The sequence below is a fragment of the Bombus impatiens genome, unplaced genomic scaffold (assembly GCF_000188095.3).
Source record: "Bombus impatiens unplaced genomic scaffold, BIMP_2.2 scf_0672, whole genome shotgun sequence".
In the NCBI taxonomy this organism is placed as follows: Eukaryota; Metazoa; Arthropoda; class Insecta; order Hymenoptera; family Apidae; genus Bombus; species Bombus impatiens.
This window is the reverse complement of record NT_177091.1, coordinates 184,243-209,958: the sequence shown is the minus strand read 5'-3', so window position 1 is coordinate 209,958 and position 25,716 is coordinate 184,243. Positions and strand designations below refer to the sequence as shown.

Genomic DNA, 25,716 nt, shown 5'->3' with positions numbered 1-25,716 from the left:
GCGATTATTCCGCAATTAATTAACGAAGATACCGAACACCGTAACGAAGTTTATGCACTCGTTTGTATCGTTGTTAAACTACGCCGGTTATCAACTTTCCCAGTAAGCTTTAATTGGACATGAGATGTCTACTTTGAACGATGTTTGGTGCTGCTCGTCACGCGTTAATTTTATTTTCCATTTCGGCTTCGAATTCACTTTATACAGTTTGTGCTAGCAATCGATAACTGGCACGCTCGATAACTGGCTGATTCTGCGTGAATAAGTAAATAAAAAGTGTAGAATGAAATTTGTTCGTGTGGCGCTTCGTTTTCGATAAAATCAGATTTGAACATTTTGGTATAATATATACACTTGGCTGATCGTCGACTGGATACAAATAGATAATCAGCCGAATATTATTATTCACATGCGAAACTAAGTGAAAAGTATAGAATAAGATTTTCAAGAAAACAGTATTACAACGTAATGATATGGTTTTCAAATTGAACTTTTTCTTTTAGAAACTATGAAATAGCTTGGAAAGCTGAAAGTAATTATATCTCATCTAGAACATGACGAAGCATTCTGTGACAGAACATATCATATCAGCACGATGTTAGAGGAAAAGAAATTCCTTGTTAGCCGTGTGATTAATAGTTTAGAAACCTACTCTGACGGTGCGATAACATACGGTCCGATTCAGGGGATAAAGCAAGTAAACCTAAATACAAGCTCAGGCGAGTTTGAGAAAGCGTTAAACTAATTAAAATGTTTGTTGGACACTTACCGAATGAAGCTGCACGGGAGATTTGTCGACATCTAGGAGAGACAAATTTCGGCCAGTTGTTTTCAGGCTCCTCCATTCGCGTCTGACCTGTTGCTCCTTTTTAAGGCTGAAACAAAAAGTTGACTGGTTAAATATACACCCTTCAGCGAGTGTATCGATTTGCTGAAAATAAATCACGTTCCTATTTTGTTTTGTACGACAGATTGGATTACAATGGATGAAGAACAAAGGAGTCGTCATCCGGGAACAATTTGCAGATCGCTTTAATTAACCACTGAAAGAAATTTTATTTTTGTTCCCTCATTAAGGAACTTTCCACGGTAATTCATCACAGCGAGGATCCGTGCAATTCATCATTTCAATTGAAAGCGATTTTTCGTTTTAAGAATCATCCGCACGCTGTATAATGGATGACGGCGGATAAATTGAAAATGAAATGGTTTTCGATATTGTCACGTGTTCGCTGATGAACTTCGCGTGTGATTAATGGCCGGCTCGTCTTGTATTATATCGCTCTCGATTCCGGGGGAATTTTGCAAATTCCAGCGCAAGATTTTCACCGCAGTTCCTAGTGTAACAGGCCGGTGCTACGCGCGTCGATAAAGATTGATTTCATATCGATCAACCCGTTGAAATGAAAGGGAAAAGGGACGAGCGCGGAGTCGTTCAGTCTATATACCTTCTTCCATAGAATTAGAAAAAAAAGAAAGGAAAGAATGAAAAAAAGCGAATTCTGTTATCTTTCATTCATGAAGCTCGGCAATTAATTTTAATCTCGTTACGATCGAACCGAACATCGTGAGAGAAAGGAATGCAAATAAAGACAGGTTCCTCGGCTACACGCAGCTCCAAGAAAATGATCTCACTGATACTTTCTATTTAACCTTCTCTGAGTGTTTTAATCTTGCCGTGAGATAAATGCCGCCGAGCTAGGCGAAACAGAAGACTCTATATCTTTTTCATCATGTGTATCCTTTCTGTTCGTTCGTCGATGCGTTCGCTGCGAATTTCAGGAACTCGCGTTAAGATTTGCTCCTCGTATATTCCCTTTACTATACTCTCCTCGAAACAGTCCAGCACTGATTAAAACCTCTCTGCCTTGCCCCGTGTTCTATTCCCGCTGAGCTCGAACCTTTGATGGCTATGTGTGCGTTCCTGTATGGGCCGCTGCGTAGGCATTACCGAGATTGGGAGAACGTTTCCTTCCGCATGCGCTTCCTTCCGTATCCTTTCAAGGAAAATTAACTATAGTCGGATCTCACGTATGCCAAGAGTACACCACCAGTCAGACCCGTATCATTCTTCTGTCCTGAGACAGAAGAAACGAAGTGGCATGTTGTTCTGGCTTCCTGTCATGTACCGAGATCTTTGACTCCCTCGAGGATCTATCAGAGCAGTTATGATCTCTGACCTTGCTATCTGTCTTTGTGCATTAATACATTTAATATCGAAATCCTTCCTTTGGTTCTGTCCTTTTTCCTCTTTCTTTCTTGAAGATAGAGATGAAAACCTGCAAAATGTTTTATCGCATCTCCGTTGAAATTCATTGTTCTTAACCTAGTTGTTTTTAGGGGAAAAAAATAGAGAAAAAGAGGGAGAGGAAGAGGAAGAGGAAGAGGAAGGGTAAAAGAGAGGGATCTCATCGTGTACCGCATTCCTTTCGTTTCCATCCACGAGAAAGAATAACCGGAATTGCTCAGGGCTAGTGCGGCCCGGGTACTTCTCGGGATTGTTAGCAACTGGGTCGAACCAATTACGTACGTGGCACGTAAACTTATGCTTTTGTAGTACAAGGTGATTCGAAGTGGTAACGAATGACTTTTTCGTTCGCTGGCGGCGGGGAGGAGAAGCAGGAGAATAGAAGAAAGTCATGTATCTTGAAACAAAGCCCAGTGGAAAGGAGCAACGAGTATCGGTGCTGGCTGAAGATACATCACAGAGGCTTGTTAGGTTTCTTTTCTAGGAGTTCTCCTACTTTCGAAACAATTCTTAGATGTTACAAGATGTTAGACAAGATCGTCTCACTCTTGGAGTTGATACGTCGCTAGATTGATTTAAGGTTTCTTTTTCGTCGTGCTATCGATCGACAGGAAGTGGCTTCAAAGCTATCCCTGTTTCTTATCGGTAAAAGCGTCTCCTTTGGAATTAATGGTTTAAGGCGAGGTAGCAATCTTCTACATTTTCCAAGTGATTCACGTGAGGGACAGCCAAGTCTCTGATGTCGAAACACGAGTTACGAGATCTCAACTTCGTACATCAAACCGTTTCGAGGCGCAATTTACTCAGCTGTCTTTAAAGAAAAGGGTCGCATCTCGCCGCCACGTTAGGAAAAGCGACTTTAATTAACTGTTAGTTGTTGATAACAGAAGGCCACTCCGCCTGGGGACCAATATGATCATAGTAGTTTCTTCAATTAAAAAAACAACAAAGACTAACAGTTCGAGAACTTAGCTCGATCCAACTTTCTTCGAGAGCAACCTCTTCTTCCTTTCATTCTTATATCCGTTGGGGGAGAAGTTGAAAAATTTTGTTATTTCTCGCCATCTCTTTTACCCGGTCAAGATTCAATAAAATGGTAAATCTTGCATTACTTACGGGAATATTCGCTCGTTGTAGCTTTCATCCGTGGCGGTGTGCGTGAGAGCAGGGAGACTACTGGCCTCCCAGGGCGGATTACTTAAATCTGGAAAGAAAGAATACGGAAACTTTCAATCACGACTGCGTTTCACAATAAGAAAAATTTAAACGATACCTAATTCTTCGCGAAGCTGATTAGAAAGGAAAATTAACCAAATAATTGTGCGAGATAAAAAGATCCATTTCAAATCCTATCACGGATGCAATTATTGTCTTTAATGTTATTTCCAACTGGTAATCGGCTTCTTTGATAATTTCCACAAATCCAAATGGAATAAGAAAAATTCAAATTACCTATTGTAGAGTCATAATGGTCGCTGTGTCGTCCGTAAGGGGCTGTTCGACTCAGTGCCTCGCTCACTCGTCTTCTTGTACTTCTAGTCTGCTGGAAGATGCAATTTCTTTTACATCGGATCGAGACGCTCGAACGCACATGAAAATTAAGAGAGCTCCGAAAGATGTACAATCGAGGAGGTTTCTGAGAACATCGTTTCCGGCAAGTTCATCTAGCTATCTCGATAAGGGATGCAGGTCGGGACAAGACGAAAGATCCTTGTTACGTACAAGAATAGAGCCAAGCGGGATTTACCGCGATACTCGAAAGCCTCTTTTATTTACATCGACCTAACGATCTTTTTCTAGCGTGGCCGAAGAAGATATCTCTTTCAGTTCCATATTATACCGACGCGACGCGGATATTTTCATCCGCTTAATGCGCCTCCTACGTCCGAACCCGATTACATGCGGCAAATCAAGATATCAAGACCCTGATACCGTCGCTCTCCTTTTAACAGGGAAATGTATTAAGGAAGAGAAAGAAAGAAACAGGATAGAGAATCTTGAATTAATCTATCAAGCAAATATTTACTCTCGCGCCCGGTTACGAAGCGGAGGCAAAATTATTGATCAAATTTTTACGGCGAATACCGAGCAGTCTCGAGGTTGGTTCGTATTTAAATTTTATTTGAATTATTAATTAATATATAGTATAGAACATGATTTCGAGACCTGAATATAATTCGAATTTTAATATTGCTAGGTACTTTAGAGTAATATTTTTTCTTCGAATGTTTATGTATTTGCTTCTACATTTGGAAAAAAGGTTACGATATTATTGTCAGAGAAAAGAATGAGTTATTGTTTTAACAGAAAGTAATTTTTGCTGTAGCCAAGACAGATAGCTTTATATTTCATTGGACATTAATTTAACCTCGCTCGCCAGTAAGTCAAGTCTTATCGATACGACGTGGGCACACCCTATCGAAGCGACGAGAAAATATTATTATTGTTCTATTAAATAGAGTTGTTCGCGTCAGAACGGATAGTACTTCGATATGACACTAAGTGAAGTAGAGATATTTCGAGGAGTTCAAACGATTGAAAACGTGTCTAAGAGGTCGCTAGATTCCGCCACCTGATATTTATTAATTACTAGACTGAGGATATTTATGTATTTTTTGGAAATTCAAACACAGATATCATGTATAAAGATATATAAATTACCCAAAGTAAAGTAATCTTTATAATATTTAGAGACTGAGGTAAATACCTTCTATTTATAAAGATACGAATTTGCATAAACATTCACAGTCTACTAATTATTGAAAGCGCTCAAAATCAATGTTCATATTAATTTAATTCGACGGAAAGTAGCGCTTGAGCTCGAGTGCCTTGTCGAATTTCCATTGTGCCAAACAATTTAGTTTGCAGATCACAATCGAGCGAATATCCATTCGAGATAGAAATAAAATAAATATATATATATCAGTCAACGACGAGAATTTTCGTAGCTCGCCCAGCGAGCCGTAATTAATTCCATTGTGTACCTATTCTTATTTCTTCAATCGAACTCGATTGCGCGGGTAAAACTTAAAAATTAGCGACGTGGCTAACAATTTCGTTCATCCCGTTTTACCACAAAATTCCCATTGGATTCTACGTTAAATACGAATGCAAACCCATCATCCACGGCTACATCTTCCCCAACGACTCGATTTCCATTTCAAATCCGCTTAAAATCCCAATGAAATTCGATGGAAACACTCATTAGATCTTAATTGCGGGGCGGGGAGGAGGTGAACTAACTAAGCCGACGTTGGTTAAATTGAAGAATCTGTCCGATCGATGAAACGAAATAAATCTGCCATTCTAAATCGCCATCAACAAACACCTTGCCCTCGCAAATCCTATCCAGCGACGCCCCTTAATCTATCATCCTCAAGAAAAACAAATTAATTCAACTGCAAACTCGATCAATTTAGCTGCACGACAGACGTTAGCGGTTAGCTAAACTCGATAGATCCCAATGGATAACTCGATCTATACCAATAGCGACTCTTACGGAAGTGGTATCGATGAGACTCTGCGTCCTGGTAACTTGAACCTTCGGGGAAAATAGTTCCTCGCTGTTGCTCGGAGGGCTGTCATTCTGTTCGTCCAGACATTTATCCTCGGCCAAAGACACCAAACTGTTATACCAATGTACGCTGCTCGGCCTATGAGGTTTCGAGGGTTCTTGCACACGGTTCAAGTCTTTACTGAAGCTCAAACTACGCTTAATCGGTTGCAGACTGCGATTTATCACAGCCGGTAACTCCGCGGCGCTGCCTCTTATCAGTGACCCGATTTTCCGACGAAACGACTTCCGTTCGAATCTCCCGCTCGCCCTTGCCGCCTTCTCATCCCCCTGCGCATCGTCGTTGCCACCGAGGATCGATAGATCCTCTCTTGGTTCCTCTGAAACGACGAGTTATTTTTTTAAATTACTTTCAGGCAAGCACAGGTTAATAAGATATTAGAGAAAGATAGAGAATATCGGGAACTTTGGAGATTTAAAAAGTTTTTAAAAGGATTTCTCGGTAGGTAGATAATAGAGCGTAATATCGAGGAGTAAAACTTCGAAGGCGAAATTCGTCTAAGACCGCAGTACCTGCTTGCACCTTCGATTCTCTGTTCTTCGGGGGTACCTGCTTCTTGCAACTCGAGATTTTCTGGCTGACGTTCTTCGACTTCTTCGAAGCCCGCTTCTCGTCCTTCTTCAGTGTTGTCATCGTGCCAAACTCGATATACACACATACACACGTACAACCGAACAGAGTTCTTCCCTTTTCAGCCGCAAAGTCCTATTAAAAAATTGTTCCGCGTCTCAGCTGGACGAATTGGCTGCGTTTCGTTCTTCCAAAAGGATTCAGCGGCCAGGTGAAATTGGCCGCGCTTCATCGAGGTCGGCCCGACGGAGATAAACGTCCGATTCACGTGTAACTCCAATCACGCGAAGCACTGCGGATGAACCGTCAATAAAACACCGAGCTCGTAGAACGAACACGCGTTCGAGCGAACAATTAAGCGGCTTTCGTCGATTCCCGATTATTGCAAATTTCTCTGCCACGCGGCCGGTCAGAGCCGCGTCAGACCGTGAATCGGATCAATAGAATCGCATTATAGCCGCGCGTGGATCGCGCAATTGTTACAGAACCGAGCGAGAGATCGTTCCATTGCGAACGACGTTTATTGTTCCGGTAGTAACGTTGATCGAACAAATCGTGGCCAAACAACGTGCAAACTTCCGTGGTAAATGCTGTTCTCAGGTTAACTGTTCCTTTTCAACCATTGGTTGTCGGTCTCTATTTCTCGAGATTCTTCGCCCTTGAATCGTGAACAAGTAGCAGAAATAGTAGAAACTGAACGCTGCAATTACCGATAATTAAAGACCTAAAAAGAGATTCTACGCTATCGTATAAAAGCATCTAGATAATTGTTTTCCTCCTGAGAAAATATATTTCGGTTAACAAATCGAATGTTAATGTTCTTTATAATGGCTACGTGTAATACAATTTCGATTTTCATTCTAGAAACAGACGTCGAGTTTAGAAAAAAAAATTCTTAAATGAAAAAAGAAGCAAAGTTCGATTTATATCACTTATGGAAAATTTTAGATTATTATTTTAATTCTTTTACGAATACAAGCACATGTGTTTATATTACAATCATGTTTGGTAGTTTCAGTGTAGAATTAAATTCTATTGGCAGAATGTTAAAAAAAACTGCGAGGTAATGATTAATTAAGAATATATTGATGTCAGAGGTAATCCATTGTAGATGTTGATACTGTGGCCTGCGATCCTATTACGCATTATGTATTTGCTTTCAAGTAGTTCCATTAGAGGCTATAATTAATTAACCGCTGCTGGCGGCATATCGTTATCAATTGTACCAATAGCTCAATTATTAATCTCGCGATCGCCGTTGATTTTGCGCTCGAGTTAGCCAGAATTTTATTGAAATTAATAAATACCACTACCAAATCGTGTCGCATTAACTATCACGTCATTACTCGTGACCCTCTTTCTCTACCGATAAATCCGCGACTGATCAACGAAATATAGCCTACCTCTCATTATCTTTTCCTCATTTGTATATACTTGTCCTTATCAGTTCCACACATTCCATCTTTTTCTTATCCGCAATATTGATTTCAAAGAATTCCCCAACCTTCTGAAGAAATCACATGGTCGCAATCGTTGCAGTCAGAAGTGCACTGTATCAGTATTTTTTCTTATCGCGTTTCTTCCTTATCATTACGATGCGAACTAATCGTATCGAAGTTATCGCGCTTGATTGTTTCTATTTTCAAAAAAGCTAGAAAAATTTGCAACTTTTCAACTAACAACTTCCATCGAATTACCACAAGAGAGAGAGAGAGAGTGTGTGTGCGCGCGTGTGTGTGTGTGTGTGTGTGTGTGTGCGTGTGCGTTAGTTCCCGCGTCGAATTAATAAATAAATTGCGTGAATTAATCGAACCACGGCTCGAATCGGTTCAACAGAAACGAATGTAAAATTTTCTAGACGAATTATTGTCCGTACAACGAATGTTTCACGGGTTTTTATCGGTAAACATAGTTCGGGCGAACATATACATGATCACGTTTCGTCATCGGCAATTAACGCTATCGTAAAGGTAACAGACTATCGTGATATTATCGTCGACTTACGAGAAACGTCACGAGCGGTGCGCCTCGATAGCGCCGTAAAAGTACAACAATTAACAATGATTAAGGCTGGAACGTGGAAACGTACGACTTGAAAGAAGTATTACAATTTTTCATTTGTGTATTCCACCACCGTCTATAATAATTTCCAAGAAAGAGACGAACACGTAAACGACGAAGTAATCGTTTTGTGCAATAAGATACTATGTTTTATAGTGGAATTATAATTTATTGATATTAAAGCGATAACGGGCGAGTCGGTTAAAAATAGATAGCTAAAGCTGAGTAGGGGGAAATTCACGAAACTCGCTGGTATCAGCGCGGAGCGTTGCCGATACTCGGTTGAAAATTTTGCACCAGTTAAATCGATGCACCACGTAACGCGTTGCCACGTTCGTGAATGCGCTGATAAGATTGTTCAAGGTAGCGCGAAGTTCAGTAGATTAAAACTAGCTGAAGCAAACTTAAAAACTATTATCGATATGCGCTTAGCATTTCCAACGATTATACCGCGTTATGTCAAAATTGGATTCTTTAAAGTTCCGTCCATGAACGTTGCACGTGTGACAATTAGCCACAGGTTCTAATATCTTCGAAGAATCTAGTTTCCACGATTTTTACATTTTTTTTACGATCGTATCGTCACAATGCACGAATCTAATAAAGAAATTCATTGGCGTGAAAATAATAGATTTTGAATAGATACGATACCACGTGGCTATAAAAGGAAGTCTATACAATAGTCGGAGTGTGTTTCATCTTAGGACAATGGATGATCAGTTGGTCCCAATATGGCAGAGCAACCCAAGGCACTTCTCGATCAAATGAAACTGGATACGGCCCGAAAGTGAATACGTTTGCGAATAACAAACGAAATTACAAGCGAAGGAACTGGTTTACACAGATTTCATAGCACGATAATCGCGCGAGTTGCGTCCGCGATCGCAACCGCGATCGTGACGGTGACCGGTGATTGTAAATCATACAGAATTCGAGGTTTCACCGCATTCTCTACAATTTTCGCAGATTAACATTTTCCGGTTGAGAAACGATACAAATCGAAAAGAAAAAGAAAAACAAATCACGTGGGCATGCACACACACGAGAAGATCGCGTGACAGTTCGTTGATCTCGAAGATCTAACACGATTAATACGTTCCCACTAGATCTATGCTTAATTTCCAAACTATTCGACGATTCGTTAATCCGTTCTCGGTCTCCGTTCCACACGAATCACAGTTTAAAGCGTTTGAAACGACGCGACGCAGTGCGTTCGAACCGATTAATTCGATTCGCCTCGACGAATCTGCGTTCAATAGTAAACAAAAGAATTAAAAAACAGGTGGTCCGGCAGCGTAGTCGTCGGAATCCGCATGCTTATCGATCGCGGCACATTTTCACCAAACGTTATCGCCGTGATAAAACCGATTCGATGCACGAAACTCACGATAAGAAGAAACTGCTGATCCAAGTTCGTATTCCGCGACGAACGATTCGAACGAGTTGTCCGATGTATCAAGAACGAGGAAGATCGATAACGCGGTTTATCCGCCGCGTATTTCGCGGCAGGTAGACCGGTGACTTCTATCGATCTCGCGCTGTCTCGATGTAAAGCGAGCGCGAAAATCGCAAACGCGCGTAGTCAAGAAATTAAGAAAACAGGTGAGACGAGGTAAGCGTTTTGCTCACCTGAGTTGGTGGGGGAGACACGGTGGTTGGAAAGAGAGAGACGATAGAACGGCGATCGTGAAAGAAACCGTCGAAGGAAAAATGTGGCGTATCAGTGGTGCTCAGCTGTTTTAAAATTTTGCTTCCAACTTTGATTGATTTCTTACCTTGGTGCGTGTGATATGATGCTTGGTGCTTTTGAGATTGCGCCAAACTGGTCAATTTCATAGAGTTTCGTTAATTATTTGGTTAAAATTAAGCATTCACTTCCTGCAAAATTAATTTAACGAAGATTATACGTATCGGTGGAATTAATTTAAGACAAATTGATTGCTCGACAGAATTGGAATAATGTTGTGAACATAGGAATTGATCACTCTTTGACCTTTATATCTTTAGTTTCTTATCGAACTAAATCAGAAGCGGACAACCAAAATTAAAAAAAAAAAATAAGTACATAACAATGCCGGCTTGTTTATTATTCTACCGTTCTGAAGTATTCTCCTTTCTAACGACTCTTATAGCGCTGACATTTAGAACTGAATATCTATTATCATCAGAGATAAAAAAATCTATGTAAAGAGAATGAATTAGCAAAAATGGAGTGAGGTTTTCCTAGGCGGCTTAGTTTCACGACGAAATCGATTCGGAAGGTTTGTGCACTATATCCGACGTATCGCAGCGTGATGGGACACAGAATCGCGTTAATGTCCGCGAGAAATGATTGCGGGAAATGCTCGCTGATGTCTGAAATACGTTATAAGAGTTCTGAAACTAGCCTGGCTATAAAACGAACGTAAAGCACATGTTGCCGTTTTATTGACGAAGGGAGCGAAACCCGCTGGCGTGTTCGATATTCGAGAGCCGTGAAATGACTTCTGTCGAATGTAACGAGGTAGCCTTTTACTAGCGACGCTTTACGACCACACGAAACGTAGAGATTGATATTTCATGGATGCAACGTGTTGCATAAAACATGCTAATTGCCACTCAACTGTCATTTCAAGACGTTCTATCATGATTTATTTTATCGTTCTGTTTAAACGACAATAACGTACGAATTCAGGATCTCTGCCTCTTAAAATTACATTTTCATCCGGAGATGAAAATAATAATCAATGACAATTCTCGTTCACGACTGAAGCTTTATCGAGTTCGTGTTGGCACATTCGTGTCATAATGATCAATATCAGACTTTTACGAGTATCGAGAAAGTCGCAAACCACCTACGTGATAGATATATGCATACATCATTACGAGGCGTAATAAAGTTCACGACATAACCCGTGCGAGGAATCCAGCTGGTTCTGCGAACTTTAAAACGCATCCTTTGGCACACGTGCGAAAATGTCGATACGAGTTGTCTATTCCTAGGTCATGAAAGTAACCAGATCGATAACGTGCACTCTAAGGCTGTCGAATTTGCGAACGTCCTTCTTCAGGGCTTCATGTACGTACGACTCACTCGTCGGTGTGTACGTGTATCTCTCTTCGATGATTTCCGGTGCGTATGGTATTTCTTCACGATGCCAAATCGGGCGAGTGAATTATGCATACTGCCTAGTAGGCGAGTTTCATCGTTTCCTTGACATCCTTAGCCGGTTAAGGATTTGTTCAGGTGTCCAACGATGAATTCAACTGAATGAAACACACCGTTCCTTCAGAGAGTCCGCGGGAATCGATAAAACGTTTAACCTAAATTTATTCTACTTGCTATCCAAGCTGATTTTGCAACACCGATTCCGTTGTGCTCTATCTTTTTCATAGATAAACTCTTTTGTGATGCTTCGAGTGTGCCGTGACTTCCGTAGATTAAATATGAAAAGCTATCTTCAACGTTGGCTGATTATGTTTGGAGATCTATGAATTCCAGTTTTGGATCTGGCACGCTCGATTTGGTGTCGATAAGAAAATTTTTCTACGCTACTTTTAAGCACGAGGACGCATTAAAAGAGAGAAGGGCACGAATTAGCGGCATTGTGCCCAGTTGTCTGAATGGCAGCGCATGAATGTGAAACCGGCGCAATTCAACCGGCATCTTTATTAAATCAACAACTTGCTTTAGAAATCCGTTGCATTTCACGGAATAGAGTTAAATTCAAATCGTGATATTCAGACTGGATGCCATTGCGTGGAAAAATATTAATTGGCACGCGTCGGGAATGTTTTCTAATTAAGGACGTAATTGTAGTAAGCAATATGTATAGGCAGAGTACTTACAGAACAATGATCGTTAGAGTCCAGTCTCCTGGAAACTGCGATTCCTCCGGTGTGCACCAATCGACGAAGCACTTGATTCGGTTTCGGTTCGAATGATGAAAGAAACTCAGGAAATTCAATATCATTGAAATCTGAATAACAGAATATTTGATGTAATTTTTTGTATGTATCGCGTAGTAAAAATAAATAATAATTAACAACGTACTACATTTCGTTTGATTAGTGGTTTAGTAATAACATAAATATCTCATAGAAAAATTACACTGCTTTTTTCTTCTGTAGTTTATTTAAGTAACTAAAATGGAATAGTTTTCATTAAGTAATTATAAAGTAAGAAGAAACGATTATACTAATGGTTCTGCTTTTACTACGACTCTCGATGCGTACACGAAAGCTAAATTGTCCTGAATGCCCGTGAAGCTACAGTGTTGTTGAGGAGACTAGCCGGCCGCGTGGCACAACACCTGACACAGGGTGGTACATTCATCCCCACTAACTGAATCCGTTAATTCACCCCGCGACCCTCTGCAACACAATTGAACCCCAAATTAGACTTTCGCCATTTTAATTCGTCACATTCGTTTGAATAATTAAGCGATATATTTATAGGGAGATTGGAGAAACACAATTAACGAAACTTAGAACAAAAGGCGGACAAAATTTACAACAGGTATTTCTCTATACGTACCATAAAAGATAATTTAACTATTAATAACAAAAGCAATAAAACTTGCTTATTTGTCTTTTTTGTGAAGTCTGGAAATAGAACGATTGTTATTTCTTTCTTGTTTTGCTCTTCAATTTGAGATGAATGTATCGAATTATAGCATGTCTTCACATTCCACTAAAAACATAATCAGTATTTCAACACTGGATATTGTAAAATCGCTTCAAATTCCGTGGGATAACGTTTGAATTGTCGGAAGATAAGAAAATACAATGGCGGAAGGTTTTGGCGCAAAGTGCAAAGAGCGCAATAACATTTGAACAATTTTCATGTTCTTATATGTGAAGCTATTGCGTTTGATCGTCAAATACAGATATGGTAGGTTATAAGTTCCCGAATGACTTGTACGATGAAATAATGTTATATAAATTGTAAAAAATTATAATTACCTGAATTATTGATAAATGAGTTAGAAGATTTCACGGAACAGCGATGATCGTTCACGTACTAGTATATTCTGTTGCTCCTGTTTTCATGTGGCGATAATTTTACTGGTGGCGCCACATTCGCTTTCGTTAATGGAAACTAACCTTTAGGTAAGTTGTGACACCTCGCGGCCACCGTTAGTGGAGATGTAATACTTTCCGGTAGTGTAGTTTGGAAGTTTTCTAAGACATTAGGTGCAAAAAAGTACGTAGAAAATGTAAAATTGTATTGGTTTAACCCGAATTGGTTAGGCTAACCTATGTTTCAGATCGCTGCTTCGAGCGCGATAAACTTTCGCGAATCGTGTATGTAATCGTCGTGTATATTAGATATAGTAACATATATTGCAATAGGGCGCCTCGAAGTGTATTAAAACATTGATCGGTGCAGTGAAAGTGATAAAAAGTAACGGAATTCAGCGTTTTCCTATCATGTAGCCAATTTATTGTACTCAGTAGTCTTTTAATTTCTTATTGCTAACCAATGCTTGCGCTATACACTTACAAGGTTAAAGTGCGTTGATTCGTAGTTGTTGTTTTCCTCCGGGGGGCATTAGTAGATAAAAGAAATGAGTGGAGATATGTTTGAGGGAAAGGATTACCCAACCCAATGGGCATTAAATCCTTCCGCTTACCAAAATATGAGTAACGATCAAGGTAAATGGCATAAGAAGTATTTCAGTATCCAGTATATATATGATTCATTTCTTGCCATGATTCTACATCATTTAATTGTCATGCAAAACTCTTCATCGCCATTCAGTTGATTGGGCAGCATTAGCTCAGCAATGGATCAAAATGAAAGAGACTGTAGTGCCACCAGCACCACCTCCGCCTACTATTAATCCTATATGCCCTGGTACTGATGGTAGCGGAGAAGCTCCAATGGATATGGATACGAAAGAAGATGATGTACCGCCAGCACCACCTGCACCAACAATTAGTGGATCGGGTAATAATAAGAATTGGACTAATAGACTTTTTTATACAATTTTAGGTTTTCATATATAGTACAATTGTATCTAATGCGTTAAAAATGGTTACCAATTCATAATTGATTGTATCTTAAAATAGTTTAATTGTTATTAGAAAAACTATTGTTATAAAAGATGTTAATTTACTATAAAAACTATTTTGTACGAATAATTTTGGTCCCATAGTTTATTTACAACCACTACATTTGTTAAATGATATCCTAAGTTATTTGCGATGTTTCTTTATAATATATATTGTTTATATAATTGTTTCATGTCAGCTGAAGCTTGGAATCAGTGGACTCAATGGGGCCATTGGAATACCTCAGGTTCTGGTGCAGGTACTTGGGAATGGACTGGTGTACCTCCCCCCGGTGTTTCTATAGGGTCTGATGGAAAACCTATGGGAATTCCAACAGTGCCTGTTATTCCACCTGCTCCAACTATATCTACAACATCAGAATTTAGTGTGCCACCACCAGCAACACCATCGTTGTATTCTTATAATTCAGTACCTCCAACACAACCTTATAGTCAGGTTAAAATTGTACTTCTAATATAATATAGGACTCCAAAGATTCCCACACTCCCATCCTTATTTAAGCCTAGCAATACAGAACTATGTATGAAATTGTATTATTACCTTTTTAAACACTTGTATTGTAAAGTTGAAAAGAGAAAATACTACTTGATATATTGTAGTTTGAATTATGTTCTCAGTTTGACATCTGTTTACTTTTCCCAACTGATATGATTTCAAGTATTGTGTGATAAGGAAGTTTATTTAATTATCAATGATACATATTCTGTAGTGGAAAATAGACTAGATCTGAAGTTACAGATAATAAGTATTTTATATTTAGGTAAATAGTTATTGGTCTGGAGAGCCACCTACTACGATACCTCCTCAGCCACCTCCTTTCATGAAAGGTGTCAGACATGCAAATAGAGGATCACATATGAGGCCCATGGATACAGTAAGGTGTCGTGAAGATAGGGAAAAAACACCTGAGGAGGATACAACAACAACCATAGGCAAGTTTAAAAAATGTAGTTGTTGGAATGTGTATGGTAAAAGATATTAATAATTTGAAGGATATTTTAATATAATAATATTATAATTGTCATTAATTACAAAGATACGCAACAAAGTGCAGTATTAACGTGATCACAATACCTTAGCTAATTAGTTGTGTTAATAAATTTTCATGTGTTGTCATGAAATAACACTTGTGATAACATTGTGTGCGGTACCGTGGTAAAACGATGGAGATATTTTTACTATAGACGCGGCAAAACGTAGACAATTGCCAGCATGGATTAGGGAAGGTTTAGAAAAAATGGAAAAAGAGAAACAGAAAGCTGTTGAGAGAGAAAGGCAAGAGATACTAAGGAAACAAGAATTAGAAGCCCGAAAGCAAGCCGAGGACGAAGCTAGGGCTGTACTGAATCCTTCTAAAAGTAAATTTGTACGTGTCCCAATAAATGCATTAATTATGTGCCTCGCAAATAAAGCTGAATATCCTCAAGAAATATTTGTTATTTTGTAATTTCTCGTTGCTCATTTGAAATATAGGATTCTGATTCCGAAAAGGAAACGGAACAAGAAGACGAGGGAGTACGTAATCAACAGGTGACTGAAAAGAATTTCGAACGTACCCCAGACATACTTCTTCGCCCACGGAAATCACGATTTCGAGATGCAGACTCTCCAGATGCGCATACGCATACAGATAGAAGCCCAACCACGTCTAGCGCGACTATAACCACTCCGAAACGAACGAGAGAGGAGATACTACAGGATGTGGTGAATATTGTCTCGATCAAATTCATTGATAATTGCAGTTTAGTTCGATATATTATATATTTCGTTCGGTATAGATGTTAAAGGTACGGAGATCGCTGACGGAAATTCTTCTGGAGGTAACGAACGAAGAAATCGGTTCTATATGCAGAGAGGTTTGGAGCCGCACACGTGCCAAAGGTACCCCAGATACACACGATACAACTAACAAATTGATATACTCGTATTTCATACTTTCGCTCACCAGTGCACAGAATCTGATTCATATGAGTCTCGTGCAGTGTTGCGGTGAATTTTATTTGCCCATTTGTGTAATATAAGCTTTTAAACATTAAACAGAGATTGTTCAATTCATAGAGTTAATTATTCGATGATTTCAGGATATCCTACTTTATTTTTTCCAGGATTTTGTATACACGTACCATGAGTGATACTTCTATTTTTTTTTCTTTAAATAGCATTATAAAATACTACGTTACCCAATTTTTATTAACTGAATTCTCAATTTCGATAGAATTAGTTCGATAATTGTTTATTATCGAATCGTTTTTTATTATTTATTGAAAAGACTGTATTAAATTTAAAGAATAAATTGTTCGAGAAAAAAGAGAAGTGGTGAAAAATTATATGATTTGATTCGGTATATAATTACTATATGCGAAAAAGAAACGCGTATAAAGGGCAAATATTATTTTAACAAATTTTCATTCTACTTTTTGATCAATTAGATCTCGTTCGAAGACGCGTTTATTACTAAGAGTATAAAAGAGTTACATATAATTAATTTTACTTTCCCGTTTTTTGGGGATCTATTTATCTTTTATTTGCTTTTTATATCTTAGCTATCAATATATAGTGTAATATTTTTTATACGGCTTTATCCGTATCTCTTTTTATTGACATCTTGCTCTACCTTATGGCTCTGCACGTAAACTGATTGTTGATATGTTCTTCTACTAATGTTCATTCTAATGAAGCAGTTTCAGTTTCTTATATCTAAACGGATTGCTATTAAAGATTTCTTAAGGTATATGAGGATTGAAGGCAGGATCGACTCTCCTTGTGATATCGGTGATCAGTACCATTTAATTTTGGGGGGTATCCTGATGATAGCACTTAGCCATTGGTACTAAATGCGTGTGTATTGTAAGTCCCTGCAGGAGAGACCCCCGTCGCATCCCTCAACAACATGGCCCCTCTTGCTCAGATCACTCGTAAGCTTGGTAAGTCGCTACGCCTTTACAATCTTCAACGCACGGTCATCCTAGGAACCGGTCGTGTACACGAAGTCATTTATAAAAAATGCGTTCGTGCATTGTACCACTCTCTCTGTAGCCATGCTCGCTTATAAGTTCTCGTGAAACGAAGATGTCTTTCAGGACATTTTTCGATCGTAGCGGCAGCATATTTAGTGGTCGAGAGTATGTCTTTATTTTGACAAGAACGCACAATAATATGACGAACAAGGATAATAAACATTTTGTTTCGTATAGGTCTGGGCATCTATGGCGACAGCAACAGCGAGTCTGAGGAGGAGCAGAACGAACACGTCCAGGCTCAAAACAATGATAGCGACGACGAGCTTATAGTAAGTGGTTTTGTTCATTACAGTAGATGGAAGTTTAAAGATGGAAGGAAGTATGAAAGCTGTTATTCGTTATTGTTACAGGAAACGGTGAAACGGCGGCAACAAGCGTTCAAAAAGACGGAGGAGGAAATCGAGGCGCGTCTGGCGGAGGAGGATGAGAGAGAAGAGCAACGTTACGAGGAGCAGTATAATAAACAACAGGAAAATCATACTGGTAATACAAGCTGCAAAGATTCAGGTATGTTTCGAAATATAATAAAACTAAGTCGTCATTACATCATTAAGCGTAACTTCGTAACATCACTACTTTAGTTGATGAAAAAGAAACGATAAATAATCAAAGAGAAGCGTCTGAAACTTTGTCGAGCGGCGGACAAAGTCCACAGCAACAAATAGTGCCGCCTGATATGGCAAAGACCAATACTCCATCAGGGTCAGCCGATTCCGAATCTAGCAGTTCAGAGTCTACGAGCTCTGACTCGAGTCGTAACTCGTTGAAGAAGAAAAGATCGAGCAAAGTTCGTGATCGTGAATACCGAAAAAGGAAATCAAAAAGTAGAAGTAAATCGAGAGGCAGAAAGTCTCGATCTCGTTCTTCCGAGCGTGGCCACAAACGCAAGTCCAGGTCTAGATCGATAAAGTCTCGTAAAGAATATCGTTCAAGGTCTTCGAGCAATTATAGGTCCAGCAAGAAGCACAGATCGAGATCGAGAAATCGTAAACGGCGTAGATCTCGCTCGAGAAGCTGTCGTAGATCTAGATCCAGCTCGGCCACCAGGAAATGGTCGCGATCACGTTCCAGGGGAAAAAGGAAATCACGTTCTCATTCGAGAGGTAGAAGAAGAAGTCGGTCCTATTCTACGAGACGCAGTAAATCTCGTACCAGGGATAAGAAGAGATCAAAATCACGATCCAGGGCTAGAGACAGATCTCGAACGCGTTCCAAGGAACGAAAACGCTCGCAATCTTACGTTTCCAGGAGCAAGAGAAGGACACGATCTAGATCTAGGGATCATAGAAAATCACGATCGAGATCAAGGCAGTCGAATCATCGGGACGGTAAGAAGTCGTCGTCTCATCGGTACAGGAATTGAACCTGACCAACTTCTAGCCAAGGTTGTATATACATATTCATAATTAAGTAACTTTTTGAGATATTCGTACGAAATTAAAAGGAGGAATGAAACAAATCAGAAAGGAAATAATAATAATGAAAAGAAAAAGAAAGACATACCTTTCGTGGTCCATAGATAACACAAATATTATCGAAAGTAAAGATTTTCATTGTGATTGTCCATTTGAAATTTCCTACATGCGCGCGCTACTAGTGATGTCGGATATCGATTAGGTCACTTCTTCCCAATTTTATTAGGTTCATTCGAATAACATATTATCTCTAACTGTATAGTGCATATGAGTATAGTAGTATCCGAAAAGTTTGTAATTGTTTCGATCTATCAGTCTTCTAACTGTAGCGTTACTTCTGCATAAAAACGAATTAATCTTTATTTTTTTCATAGAATATATTTCTAAAGAACTTATTTCCACGGAATATAATCAGACACATGTACCTACGCCAGCGAACTTGTTTCGTTCACAATTCCGATACTATTATTTTGTAACGATGTATCCATTTTATACAAACAAATATTAGCCTGCATTTCGAATCAATCGCATAGAATAGCACGAACTTTCGTCTCAACTATATCGGACGTTGAGTATGTTTCACAAATAAATAATGAATCACTATTACTTCTCTCATACAAGCTTAATTGCGTCATATTGCTAACACCAGTAAAACGAAACTAATCAGGTACAAATGAATTTTAGTCGCTACATTTGAGAATCGGTACATTTAGAAATCTACGATTCTTTGTTTTTTTGTTGTTCTCTTGGAAATTCGAGAGTCTGTCTTTTATGTATTGAATGATATTCGCCAAGACATATGTCAGTGATAGAATGAACTGTTAAAACTCGAATGAACGTGGCGCGTTATTAATACGTATCGCAGATATACGCAGATTTGTCTGTTGGATCGATTACATGTATTAACACACATTCGACATACATTACGTTTTAGTGTATTGTAAGTATGGGCCTTACATACATATTGCTATGATAAGTGTAACGAGTCATTTTTAATTGAAATAAATAAAAAGAAAAGAAAAGAAAGAAAATGATGAAGTATACCTAAAACATGATGGAGTAAAATATTTTCACCTACAATCAGAGTTTCAGTTCTCTTTATTACTTTTGGTCTTTCTTCCACTGTAGTGTAGATGAGAGAATATAGAACGTCCGTTCTATTGCATTATTATAATTTATTTCATATAAACATTTGATACAGTTTTAAAATTTCATTTCGTAGAGCTTAGCATTTAGTAGTTTAGTGTTAATAAGTAATTAGGTTCTATAGAATATATCGGAGATAAATTAGATGGAGTGATTGAGGAGAGTCAAAGTTTGGTTTGGCATGATTATCGTGTTCACTTTGATACATTCGGATATATAAAAGAACATCTGCAGAACAGGATGCAACACGTTTTCTTAGCCAGAGGACGAGGGCGAGGGCTTCTCGTTTATCTTTTATCTTTTTCTTTTTTCTCATTTTTCTCATCCGCTTAAGCCCAAGGATAGTCGAGTTAATTTTACAAATAGTGAGATACAGGTATCTGCAAAGTGTAAATTTTGTCTTTTTCATTGAGCAACGTTCGTTTAATCGAGATATCTTGATAAATTTCAGAGTATCAGTATTTCTTAAAAATTGATATGTAACGATATCTTGTTGTATAAGGATTTTTCTCTTTATCGAGTAATAATATTTATTACTTTTAGTATGTAGAGATTTTTGAAAAAGAGGGGATCAACTATCAAGTTCGTATCTATCTTACATTTATTCAATTCTTCTCGATATCCGTAATAGTATAGTATCCTCTTATTTATTTTTTACATCGTAAGAAATCAACAGAGATTGGTCTCACTGATCTGATAGTCCTCTCGATCGAAATAGGCACTCGGTGATATGTTGTTTTATTGATCGCCATCGAACGCTCTTTATATTCGATCTAAAATAGAGAACGCGCGATGATAAAAAAAATTTTCCACTTGTGTCATCCAACTCGATAGGGCCACGACTGAATTGCATGTTGTCTGCAGATACCGGTCACTATAAAATAAGGTACGTATTTTGATCTATGTGGATAACTATGGGGAGAATCGTCTATATCGACTAAAACTTATCTATATTCGTTAGAAGATACCTTAATTTAAATATACAGTAAATATACATGTATGCTTAAACTGTCAGAATATTCTCACCACTGTGATCAAATAAGAAGGGGACGGCCAGGCGTCAACCCTCAAATCGTAAGAACATTATTTAATAGTTATTTGGAATTTTACAATAAATATTGGCCGCAAAATTGTTTGCAGTCTTTAGAGAAACATATATAAATACGAGAAATCTTTTCTATTCGTCTATAGAGTTTGTAATAAAAATATTCTTACGATGGTTGACACTATTGAGAAAATTGGATCTGAAATGTTTTTACCTCGATTTGAAGATTGACGAATGATTTCGGGATTGTTAACGCGGGTTTATGTATAGATACATGTGTACAGTGGAGAGGTAATTCGTTTACCAAGCAAGATTGTCGGCAGGGGTTGCTTCGCTGGTGAGGACATTGTCACAGTTTAAGCATAGTAGATATATAATTAATTCGCTTTATGTGTGGACTAGACTCAATTACTTATAATAGTAGATCTTCATACGATATTGCAAAGAAACGTAGTTTCAAGCTGTTACGATCGAAGATGTGAATTTACAGTATGGGTTCTCGAGACTCGTTACTGACGTCTTTCATTCTTTTCCCAATGAAATTCTGTTTATACCCGTTTTGTGATTTTTCGTTTGAAACCACGAGAGAAAGATATATAGAAATTGATATGTCCAGTAGTTTTTTTATTGTCGATGTTTCTTTCATCATTTGTCCGCAAAGACATTTTGGTACATTCGTATCCTCTTTTCTTCGTTGCCAATGGATTTTAAAAATTGTAAATGATCTACTGTTTCAAGAACGACGTCAGTAACAAGTCTACGAGCGTCGCCAGATTCGCCTTATGTCGCAAAGCCGATCAGCGGATTGGATGTTTACAAAGAATCATAGCAAAATAGTTTCGTATATTGTATAACACTACAACGATATGAAGTAGGGTAAAGTTACAGAATAATCGTAGTTTGTAAGTTTCAAAAGGATGCATGGATCGGAAGGAAAAAAGAGGATTTCGTCGGTAGCCGTAAAAATCGTTAAGCTATCCGTAAAATTTAAACGTTGTTCCTACTAGCAAATAATACAATATATATATCTTTATGTATACATATATATCTCTTTGTATATATATATATATATATCAAGATTGCAATAGAAAGAGAAGGATTGTAACACGCTCCCTTCGCCTTCCTTTTCTTTCTGATATGTATGCGCAAAATAAAATCACGTTTTTCTCTTTTCTACCTCTTATTTCGGCCTGGAGATTCGAAGCATTGAGAAATTCATTCTGGTCTCCTCTTCGAAACGCGGACAGTTCGATGCCACGGGAAGTCGATCGAGACTTCCGGCACCCTTCCCCCAATAATTTCATCTCCGTTCCTTTCCTTTAATTTCACGCAGTCTTCTCGTTTCCCGAGCATGGACATTACGTTCGCGAAATGAGAGTATACGTCTAAAATTATGGAAGGCTCGCCTAGCTTCTCTAGACGTCGATTTACGCGCGTGTACATAAATAGCCGTATAAATTAATTAAGTACAAAAATTACAAACTTATTAACAAAACATTGGCAAGACTGAGGTTGTTCAGCCGAATCGAGAGTTTCCCCCTTTTCTTCCCTTAATTTTGGTCTTGGCCCGTTCAATGGAATACGCAACCACATCTTGACATTCTTTAATAGGAAAACGCAAACAGTGTGATCCAGGAATCGAATTACTTCGAGTTGTATTTTTGCTTTAAATAAACTAACGATATGATAAAATGATAATGTATAAATGTAGAGGGGGATGTTTGTAGCTAATTTATTGCCACCGATAATACGTATTATATACTTTGGTCCATCCATAATAGGATTTGGAATATGAGATGGAATGTTTCGCGATGCTATTGTAATTCGATTCCTCGTATAAGTGCGGCAAACATTGAACGTTTGTCTGATTCCCTTCAATTTTTTCCTCGTTTTCAGTTACGCGTGCACGAATCTTAAATATCTTTTAGAAGAATACCGCACTTTAAGTTACCTAACACATATCACAGAATCGTGTGTACTCCATTAAAAAATGATTACACGCACAAAAACGCAATGACACGATTAGCCCCTTACGAGAGTACTTCGCGATCCAATACCGATAAAATCTGATACCCGATGTCGCGAAGGATCAACAAAGAAAGAAAGAATAAAACAACGATAGTACGTACAGAACGATCACACAATATACGCAGGCCTAATTTAAAACTAAACTCCGTATGTGTTGCGTTTCTCATAGCTCGATCGAGGCAATTAATTTTGTGCTCCTCGACGGAATTCTATATTGCTCTTTTTCCTGTTCGAAGGATGAAGGGTGGAAGTGTGGTTATCGCGTCCCTTTAGCAAGAACCATTCAAATATTCGCCTGAGAAGATTTTCATGGAAGGCAGAGATCCTCTGCGTGTCACGCTTATTTTTAATAATTACAAGGAATAGAAGAAACTTACAAATATTGTTGCCATTGGAATCAAAGGGGCACGTTAGCCACACTCCAAGTGAATTGATTACAAATTCGAACATTGTCGATATGTTAATTACAAACGTATCTTTAAATTACAATCTTTCGGCTCGCAAGAAAATTGCTATCTTTTCCTATCGTGCAAACTCGCTTCGCGAGTAGTAAACGTCGATTTTCAGCCGAATACAGCCAACGAGGATCTCCGTAATCATACCCTTTCACGTGGTTTCACAATTCCACGAGCGGGAGACTCGAAACTCTGCACGACCCCCGGAGAACTCTCGCGAAAACTTAACAATACGGTCGAACGAACGTAATCAGGCGTACATGCACATACGTCGTAGCAACGTCGGGCATTAACTGTAAATAAGTGTGTTATGTTACAGCATTATACGGCAACACTCTTAACAACTTCAACCGGTATTATCTGTATGGTACAGTCACGCGTTTTGCGATTCGCCTCGGTGAAACTATCTCCTGGGAGATACCTGCGAACAGTCGAGACGATGGCATTTGAGAAACATTTTTACATAGAATCATCAGATTAAATATTATGAAATGTAATAATTACTATACTCTAAACGTTTGTGTATGTTTTATAGAGATATATAGAAATATATAGAATACGTATGATGTATAAGAATAGACAAAATATCGAGATGTTGAAAATATGGCATCTTTAACTTTTCTTCTTTTCTTCTCTAACCCTGTCAACATTCGCGAGTTCTTTATATTCCGATTCGTAGAAGTAAATCAAAATCTGATATTGATCAGTTTGATAATTATCACACAACTTGATCGCCTTGATCAACTTGAAATTACCTTCGTCAATTGACCCTGAAATTACCTTCATCACTGAAACGGAGCGATGCTGAGGTCACGAAGAGACTATTGGTTGAGCAGGGTGTTAGTCACCTCAGAGATGGACAACAGAGGACTCCCGGCGTCCGGTTTGGAATCTGAGGGACAGTTGGGCCCATTCCCGCCGCTGATGATGCCACCGCGTGTTGGTGCTGAGGGTGGTGGTGCGGTGGGTGGTACAAGACGTTGCTGTTGCTGGTGTTGCTGTCCGGGCCGATGCCCATGCCGATTCCCGTCCCCGTTCCCACAGCTGACGGGGGTGTGCTGCAACCGAAAGTATGTTTCCCCGTTATTTGCAACCCTTTTCGCGCCCTCATTTATCTCTGTTCTTATTATATACTTCGTTAACTCAATAGTTCTTCATAAATTCATTTGATAAAACTTTCCTTTTAATTCTCAACGATTTAGACGTGAGCGTAATTTTTTTCTCCTAAGTGCAGTGAGTAAAATCAAATTATACGGAAAACAAATGTTCGAGTTCGAAATAAACGTTCCGAGAAATGAATTAACGTGGACATGCAGAGTATGATTAAATCTATAGTGGTACGCTTGAGAGAAGTTTTGTGCATTACTTGTTACGTGCATGCCCAGCAGTCAAATATCAAAGGTATCGAAGGTAGCTATATCGCTTCTCGCGTGACTATTTTTACTCTATCACACCAAATAAATAAATTTTCCTCAAAATCTAGGAATTATTTTTATTTAACCCCTCGAGGATGACTTATAATAAAATCAAATCGATCGAACATTCCCGGTTCATCGAAACAAAATCATTCTATAAAATAAATTCTACATCTACCCCACTTCGGCTATCCTAGAGGGATTAACTACGACCTGAGAGCCATTCGAATACTTCAATATCATTTCCACACGTCGGAAGAATTATAGTAGACAGAAGCGATATAGGGAGATCGTAAAATCGGACAGTGGTTAAAGTTTACAACTTTCCATGATCGCAACAATTAATACCGAGGCAAGTGCGTACTTGCGTGTGAAATTGGTACGACCCTACCTGCGGTTAGACCGTATTTAACGCCTTTGTCGAAAGTTGTAAATTTTAATCGCTGACCGATATTGCGACCTCACTGTATCCCTTTCATCTAGTATACTTTAAAATCGGTGAGGCAGCAGTGACACTCACTGGGGCGCGTGCCTTGGTGGTGCGGGGTGGTGATGGTGGTAGGGATAGTACTGGTAGTGATGGTGGTGTTGCACTCCTTGCCATACCTCGGAGCCCGCTTCCCCGTGGCCATGGCCTGGATGCGAGTGCGCGTATCCGATAGTGCTGGCTGCTGCGGCCGC

At 38.8% G+C, this 25,716-nt stretch overlaps 3 protein-coding genes across 16 annotated transcripts in view; 1 reads left to right on the top strand and 2 right to left on the bottom strand.

The window, feature by feature from the left end:
* LOC100747857 (pleckstrin homology domain-containing family G member 5) overlaps window positions 1-10,031 on the bottom strand; it is an 84,868-nt gene extending 74,837 nt beyond the window's left edge. For 2 of the 13 annotated variants that reach the window (XM_033322821.1, XM_033322828.1), the window contains exons 1-5: window positions 6,336-8,126; window positions 5,748-6,142; window positions 3,701-3,791; window positions 3,365-3,452; window positions 770-875 (exon numbers count right to left, since the gene is read on the bottom strand). In XM_033322821.1, the coding sequence (XP_033178712.1) occupies window positions 770-875; window positions 3,365-3,452; window positions 3,701-3,791; window positions 5,748-6,142; window positions 6,336-6,456 (801 nt within the window). In that variant the 5' untranslated portion in view covers window positions 6,457-8,126. Of the gene's footprint in view, window positions 1-769; window positions 876-3,364; window positions 3,453-3,700; window positions 3,792-5,747; window positions 6,143-6,335; window positions 8,127-9,105 lie in introns of those variants that run through there. The other 11 variants (XM_033322829.1, XM_033322830.1, XM_033322822.1 and 8 more) reach the window with 10 other exon arrangements.
* A 3,508-nt stretch (window positions 10,032-13,539) lies between these two features.
* LOC100746899 (arginine/serine-rich protein PNISR) lies at window positions 13,540-19,996 on the top strand. 2 transcript variants are annotated; one of them, XM_003492310.4, is made up of 11 exons: window positions 13,540-14,091; window positions 14,198-14,386; window positions 14,690-14,946; window positions 15,272-15,443; window positions 15,696-15,877; window positions 15,985-16,215; window positions 16,290-16,392; window positions 17,364-17,435; window positions 17,706-17,800; window positions 17,882-18,038; window positions 18,113-19,996. In XM_003492310.4, the coding sequence occupies exons 1-11, from the start codon at window positions 14,004-14,006 to the stop codon at window positions 18,892-18,894; spliced, it is 2,328 nt and encodes a 775-aa protein (XP_003492358.1). In that variant the 5' UTR covers window positions 13,540-14,003; the 3' UTR covers window positions 18,895-19,996. The 2 variants fall into 2 exon arrangements, with proteins under 2 accessions (XP_003492358.1, XP_012245418.1); XM_012389995.3 differs by lacking the exon at window positions 17,364-17,435.
* A 4,445-nt stretch (window positions 19,997-24,441) lies between these two features.
* The window catches only part of LOC100747736 (aryl hydrocarbon receptor protein 1), a 160,195-nt gene continuing 158,920 nt past the window's right edge, over window positions 24,442-25,716 (bottom strand). Inside the window, exons 10-11 of the mRNA XM_033322834.1 lie at window positions 25,642-25,716; window positions 24,442-24,678 (exon numbers count right to left, since the gene is read on the bottom strand). The exon at window positions 25,642-25,716 is cut by the window's right edge and continues 13 nt beyond it. Of these exons, the coding sequence (XP_033178725.1) occupies window positions 24,442-24,678; window positions 25,642-25,716 (312 nt within the window). The remainder of the gene's footprint in view (window positions 24,679-25,641) is intronic.